The sequence below is a fragment of the Lotus japonicus genome, chromosome 2, assembly GCF_012489685.1.
Source record: "Lotus japonicus ecotype B-129 chromosome 2, LjGifu_v1.2".
In the NCBI taxonomy this organism is placed as follows: domain Eukaryota; kingdom Viridiplantae; phylum Streptophyta; class Magnoliopsida; order Fabales; family Fabaceae; genus Lotus; species Lotus japonicus.
The window spans coordinates 74416084-74423490 of NC_080042.1; the positions used below are offsets into that span (position 1 = coordinate 74416084).

At 32.5% G+C, this 7407-nt stretch overlaps 1 protein-coding gene across 1 annotated transcript; it reads left to right on the forward strand.

Moving 5' to 3' along the window:
* Positions 1 to 3534: 3534 nt before the first annotated feature.
* Positions 3535 to 4915, forward strand: LOC130735672 (heavy metal-associated isoprenylated plant protein 22-like). Its single transcript, XM_057587585.1, has 3 exons — positions 3535 to 3719; positions 3999 to 4074; positions 4457 to 4915. The coding sequence occupies exons 1-3, from the start codon at positions 3636 to 3638 to the stop codon at positions 4747 to 4749; spliced, it is 453 nt and encodes a 150-aa protein (XP_057443568.1). The 5' UTR covers positions 3535 to 3635; the 3' UTR covers positions 4750 to 4915.
* The last annotated feature ends 2492 nt before the right edge of the window (positions 4916 to 7407 follow it).

Consider the following 7407-nt stretch of genomic DNA (forward strand, 5'->3'; position numbering starts at 1 on the left):
TTTTGATTAAGAAGAGAAAAGCAGGAATCCTTGAAGCATATGACGTCTTACAATTAGTTGAAGAACAAAATTAATTCATGAAGAAGATTGAAACAGAAACCCAAAATGAAGTCTTGAAGAACAAAAACACCCTCCTTCACCAATTTGAAAGGACTGTGGTGAAAGAATTGTATCTAGTGTATTTGTTAATCTTGGGGTGGAACCCTTGTGAAACAAAAAATCAAAGGCACATTTCAGTCAAGAGAAACAAGAAATGGTGCAATGCCCCACATGTGCACACCCCAACAAATTATCTATATATGTGAGAAAAAAACAAAATAATTCTCCCACCCAAAATAATTGTGGTTACTTCACCAATGAACTTATACTAACAATCAATTTAAATTGAACTTAAGAAAATATATATAGCAAAGTAAGATAAGACACCCAATTGGCATACTAAAACATGATTATATGCAAAACTGATGAGTTTGAGGAAAACATGAACCAACCTTAAGAATGGGCTAAACATACTCATGAAGATTAAATATGAGCTCTTCATATGCTTTCATCAATTTGACTGACTTGTGCATCATAAAAAAAATAAAATTAGTAAGTTGTGCATCATTCACATACAGTGCAAATAGTATGCTTATACACACAGCTCAAACATGATGAATAAAAAGGAGCAAAATTTGAGAAATGAATATAAATTCAGGCTATCATAAGTTTCGTGAATTTCTACAAATTATACTAAAATCTGGTTTAGAATGACTTCACACGCATGGATTTCTACAAACTATACCAAAATCTGGTTTAAAAAAATACGAAAGCGAAAGGAGAACAATAGAAAAAACATTACATCAGAATCAAAACATTACGTCTTCAATAATAATTCGTTAAAGGGTCCCTTGCATATGCAAAAAATTTGTAAACTTTTGGATCGAAACACACAAAATATGTGAAATTTAAGAATCCAGGATTAAATTACGAACAAAAGATAAACTGAAATGGCACAAATCATCAATCACAACATGATAAACTCTACTTCACGTAACATCATCTTATGACATACCTTTGTCTTGATCGCGACATGTGGCAGAGGTAGAAATAGCAGCTATCAAATATCTACGTGTCCATGGTAGCTTTGTGGACCCTCAGCACCAAAACAACTCCCTTTTCTTAGAATTAGCATTAAATTAATAATAAAATAAATTAAGATAAAATCAAGAAATAAACAACCTAAATCCTAATCAAATCTAAACTTTAAAAAGGTACTAAATAAAGATAGATAAAAACTACCAAAATCTAGCAAATCACAATAAAAACTCATAAAATCCTGAATTAAATAAAAATATGAAAATTCAATAAAAATACCATAAAAATTCATTTATACTCTAAAAATAACTCAAAAATAAAATAAAATATTTCATGAAATTAAAATTAAATAAATAATAAATAAAGATAGATAAAAACTACCAAAATCTAGCAAATCACAATAAAAACTCATAAAATCCTGCATTAATTAAAAATCAGAAAATTCAATAAAAATTAATTATTATGCTCTATAAATAAATGTAAAATAAAATAAAATATTTCCCGGAAGTAAAATTAAATAAATAATAAGATAAAATTAAGAAATAAAAAACCTAAATTCTAATCAAATCTAAAATTTAAAAAGGTACTAAATAAAGATAGATAAAAACTACCAAATCTAGCAAATCACAATAAAAACTCATAAAATCCTGAATTAATTAAAAAACAGAAAATTCAAGAAAAATTAATTAATATAACTAAAAATAAATCTAAAATAAAATATTTTATGGAATTAAAATTAAATAAATAATAAGATAAATTAAGAAATAAACAACCTAAATCCCAATCAAATCTAATATTAAAAAAGGTACTAAATAAAGATAGATAAAAACTAACAAAATCTAGAAAATCACAATAAAAACTCATAAAATTCCGAATTAATAAAAAATTCGAAAATTAAATAAAAATTAATTAATATATTCTAAAAATAAATTTAAAATAAATTAAAAGACCAAATCTTATCTTTTAAAATAATATCAGTCAATTATTTTAGAATATATAAAATTAAAAGATATATCAATTGAAAATTATATCTTCTAAAATAATATCAATCAATTAGTTTAGAATATATAAATTAAAACATATATCAACTGAAAATTCTACCCTCTAACAAATTGACACGTGGAATAATTTTTATGAGAATTACTCTGGTGCTGACACGTCACTAAGAATTAATCTGGTGCTGACACGTCACTATGGAAGTTCTTCTTTTCTAATATATATTGATTGATATTGATTGATTGATATTGATGTTTATTTGATCATTAGCCGCGTCCACGATAAATTTTAGGCTTAAATATGTTTTTAATCTCTCAAAATATAACAAATGTTGATTTTAGTACCTTAAAGCCTGAAAGTATATATTTCATAGATTAAAATATACAAAAATATGTATTTTCTAGGATTAAAAACTAATAAAAAGAATAATGAACTAAAATCAACATTTGCTATATTTTCAGGGATCAAAAGTAGAGACAAAACTCAACTACAACCTTCTCAACAAGACAACAAGGCTACCTAAGCAAAAATATTAAACAATCTAAGTTTACAAGTTGAACCTCTCACCACTTAACAAAGTGGGAGGAAACTAATCACAACTTACTTAGTTAATCATAAAAGATGACAATAATCCTAACAACAACTCGGTCTTATTAATTCCTTAGTTTTTCCTTTCACTTGTGGGCTTGGGCTTGGAATCAGATACCTTTGAACGGCATCCTGGCGGCCCAAGATAAGAGTTTTTTGTTCAAAAATAAATATGTAAGTAATGATTTTTAAATATGTGAAAAGTAATTAATCCCTTAGTATAAAGTAGCTAGACAAGACTTAATCAGTAAAATATAGCCTATTTTCATTGTTCAGAGCTACTCCTAGTTCAACATAAAAAGAAAAATGAGCCACTCCTAGAGGGTCGGAATAGTTCTATAATTAATTAAGTCATGTAAAACCTACAAGTTAAATTTTTGCCCCACCTTTTCCAACAATTACTAGAGACAACTAACTGCCATTTAGACCGATTCAAACCAACACATCAATGTGAAAAACTTCTGTTCAAAAAAAAAAACCTTGGTATTTGAATAATATTTTTTACAAAAATTTCTACAAACTACTTAATTTTCTATCTCTATCTATCATATGTCAATCATTATAATTATAATATCTCACATGTGTCTTTCATGATCTTTTCCTATCTCTAGCCTCATCTGAAAAAAATATCTGTACAATTTGATATCTGTACAATTTGATTGTACAATTTCTCAATTATGTTTCAAGTCCAACACAAAACTAAGTCAAGTCAATTGTTTTAAAATAAATATATGATATGCTGCTTCGAAGTAATTTTGCTCTTGATGCTGACGAGAGCTTGACATTGAAATATAAACTAGACTGGCGTGCAAGTAACAATAAAGTGTAGTATCAAAATGAAGATACTAGGAAAATTAGTTAGATAAACGAACATGTTGCAGTAGTGTAGTGTGATTGCTATATATATGTCCCAAGGTTGGACCAAACACATGGAGAATTTCATAAACAATCAAGTTTGCTAGTAATTCACAGAAATGGGGTTTCTTGACAATCTTCCAGAGTGTTTCACTGCTTGTTCCATACCAAATCCACTTAAGGAGAAACGTATGCCCAAACAGGTTTTCTTCATTAACTTCCTTTTGCATCTTTCACTATATATGTTTTTTTATATGCAAATGTTAGTTGTTAGAAATGTTAGTAAATTAATCTCTCCTCCGGGTTCGATCCCGGGACCCTTCACCCTTCACCCCACCCAACCCTTATGTCCCTAGCTCTTACCACTTGAGCTATCCTTATGTGTGTCTGTATTTTAACAGATGCATATGAATTTACCCTACTAAGCTTTTGTTTTAAGTTGTCTACTCAATTATAATTTTGATTTTTTTCCTATGATATAGACGGTTAATATCAGGGTGAAAATGTGTTGTGAAGGCTGTGTAAGAAAAGTTACAAACGCAGTGGAAGACTTGGAAGGTACATATATAAAGCTCTCTTAATTGTTCTTTCTACCTTTGTTGGTTTTGCAGGTATTAGAAAAATCTGTTTTATCCATCTCTAAGACTTAGAGATCAAATCAAGTATAGCTATACCATATATTTTAGTATAGTTATTTTCATACATATAGCTATACCAAATCAAGTAAATTACCCAACCTTTTCAGGTGAAATAGTTTGCAATGTTTTTGTTTTTGGAGAAAATAGTAATAATTAACAACTAAGCAATCATGCCTTTGGCCCTATAATTTTTATGTAAAATTAAAAACACTTAAGATGGTCTATTACTAGCTACTTCACACAAACTCTAGATCTAGTTCATTTAGTTACCATTGTGATGAGAAAATGGTGATTTGTTTCAGGGGTGGAATCCATTGATGTAAACCAAAAGCAACAGAGGCTGACCGTCACTGGTTATGTAGATGCACAGGAGGTCCTGGAAGAAGTGAAGAACACAGGAAAGACAGCTGACTTTTGGAACTTTGTGCCCTACAACTTAATGGCTTATCCTTATGTAAGAGAGGCTTATGACAAGAAAGCACCAAATGGTTTCGTGAGGAATGTCCCTCAAGCAATGGGTGACCCCAAGTCTCCAGAGATGAAGATGATGGTTCTCTTTAATGATGAGAACCCAAATGCATGTTCAATCATGTAAATCTCATATTAAGAGGGTCTATGCAGTGTTATGTTAATCATCAATCATGTAAATCCATATCAAGAGGGTCTATGCAGTGTTTTTTTGTCTGTCCCTTGTGTCCCAAAGGAATGCATAGTATTAACTCTCAAGAATAAATAAAGAGATTGGATCTTCTCCAACAAAATCTTACTCATTGATCATTAAATTGAAAGGTTAAGGATTAATCAGATGTTCTCAACAACAAATGTTTAACATGTACATGTCCTCCAACCTTTTCACCCCTTATTAAATAACTTAAAACAGGGGCAGTTGGTCACAGGGCTCGGTATCACCTTCACATCAAAATGAAAATGGGATAATTTGATACCAAAAAAAATTGAACAATCCGGTCATCTTGTATGACAAGAGTTCCTAAATGATTGATTTTTTGAAATCATCACAAATAAGATTTAAAATGGGAGCAGAAGGTGTGGATATGACTAAGAAGCATATTCCTTAGCAATCTTCTCTGCCTTTGCAAGGACCTCCTCAATACCTCCAACCATATAGAATGATTGCTCCGGTAGGTCATCATATTTGCCATCCAACACACCCTGTCAATTACAAAGCAACATAAGAATCATTGATCATGTATTAGTTAGCTCAGAAGGAAAACCATGGTAAACAGGTTATTGCTTAGAGCATGGCAAGGCAAGCCAAGGCAAATATGAAGCCATAACGAAAATTTGCTACCAAAACAGCTGAAAACATAACAAAGGTTGTTTATGTACGTAAACACATGTGAACATGCACAGAAGCAATTGAACTTTTTGATAAAACGGAAGAAATGTCATAAAGTTCCGTTTTGCCTTTTCCAGGAGAAGCTTACCGAAAATTTGAATCCAATTACAACGAATTATACTAGGATAATATTGAAGAAAAAAGACAGCAAGCTAAGACCAACACAAGAGCACAAGATCACAGAAATTTTCTGCAACAGTAAGACCAACACGGGCACGACACGAGCACCAGGGGGCTCATTCATTTGACCATACACAAGAGCACATTTGCTGTCACCCTGATTTTATGAAACAACCATAGGTTACGAAATTATAAAATGAATATATTAAACTAATAATAAAATAACACTATACAACATGAACACATTCTTTTCATCTGTTTCTCTCCTAGCTTAATGACCACACTCTCAATCATCTCTCTGTACAAGTCATTACCCTCTCGAGTTCGTTCTCCAACACCAGCAAACACAGAGAAACCACCTAATCGAACTATGATGCTCCTCTAAAAACTATAAACTACATTGAACAAAGCTACCCATATCAAACAATGATGATCAACTAAAAAGGAAAAAGATAGTTGCAAGGTATCTGAAGGAAATGTTTTCCGTGAATAATATTGATGGGTGAACACCCTATTTATACAAATACACTGTTGACTAATAATAAACACTAAACCCTAATTATCGGTATAATTACATAAGAATAAATACAAGAATATTCTATTCTATCACACCCCCGCAGTCAAAGTAAGAGGTTCACCGACGCTGAGACTGGAACGAAAATCATCAAAGAGGACCCGAGGAAGGCCCTTGGCAAATATGTCCGCAATCTGATGACGGGAAGGAACATGAAGGACGCGAGCCTGGCCACGCACGAACTTTTCCCGAACAAAGTGGATATCCATCTCTATATGTTTGGTACACTGATGGTGCACTGGATTTCCAGAGAGGTAGATGGCAATAACATTGTCACAGTGAACCAATGTTGCCTGAGATAGAGGAAAGTGAAGCTCCATAAGTAAATTGCGGATCCAACAAGACTCGGAGACAACATTAGCAACACCCCGGTATTCAGCTTCAGCACTAGAGTGAGATAGGGTGTGTTGCCGCTTAGATGACCAAGAAATAAGATTGTCACCGAGGAAAACACAGTAGCTAGATGTAGAGCGTCTGGTGTCAGGACATCCCCCCAGTCAGCATCCGTATAAGAAACAAGTTTCTCAATAGGGGAGGGATACAAGTGAAGACCGTAAGTCAGAGTGCCACAAACATAGTGTAAGCCACGCTTGAGAGCAAGCATACGGTCGGTGTGGGGAGCATGCATGTGTAAGCACACCTGCTGAACAACATAGGAAATAACTACATCACCTTTTTTTTATTTTTTTATTTTTTTTAGTGCCATGTGACCTTTATTTACACAGTCAGCAGGCTACATCATCACTCCCCGGAGCTTTGAGCTCCGGCGAGGACTGGCTCCATACATTTTTAAAAGAGAGGGATTTAATCCACAAATTTTTCCGGTTAGGGACCTGGTTCAGACGGCGACACAAAGACAGGGACTAATATGAGGATTAAGCCTATGTGCTTTATACCTTTAAGTTATTTTGTGAATATGTTTGTTTGCAAGTTGATGCTCATACTGATTGTTTCCATTGATTAGGTGGTTTCTCTGTGTTTGCTGGTGTTGGAGAATGAACTCAAGAGGGTAATGACTTGTAAAGTGAGATGATTGAGAGTGGTGTCATTAAGCTAGGAGAGAAGCAGTTAAAAAGAATGTGTTCATGATTGTATGTTGTAAACAACCCTTTTCTATTAGTATGTAAACGAATAAAAATACGGAAATTTAATTTTCCGTATTCTATTAGTATGTAAACGACAGAGGGTTTTTTCAAACCCAT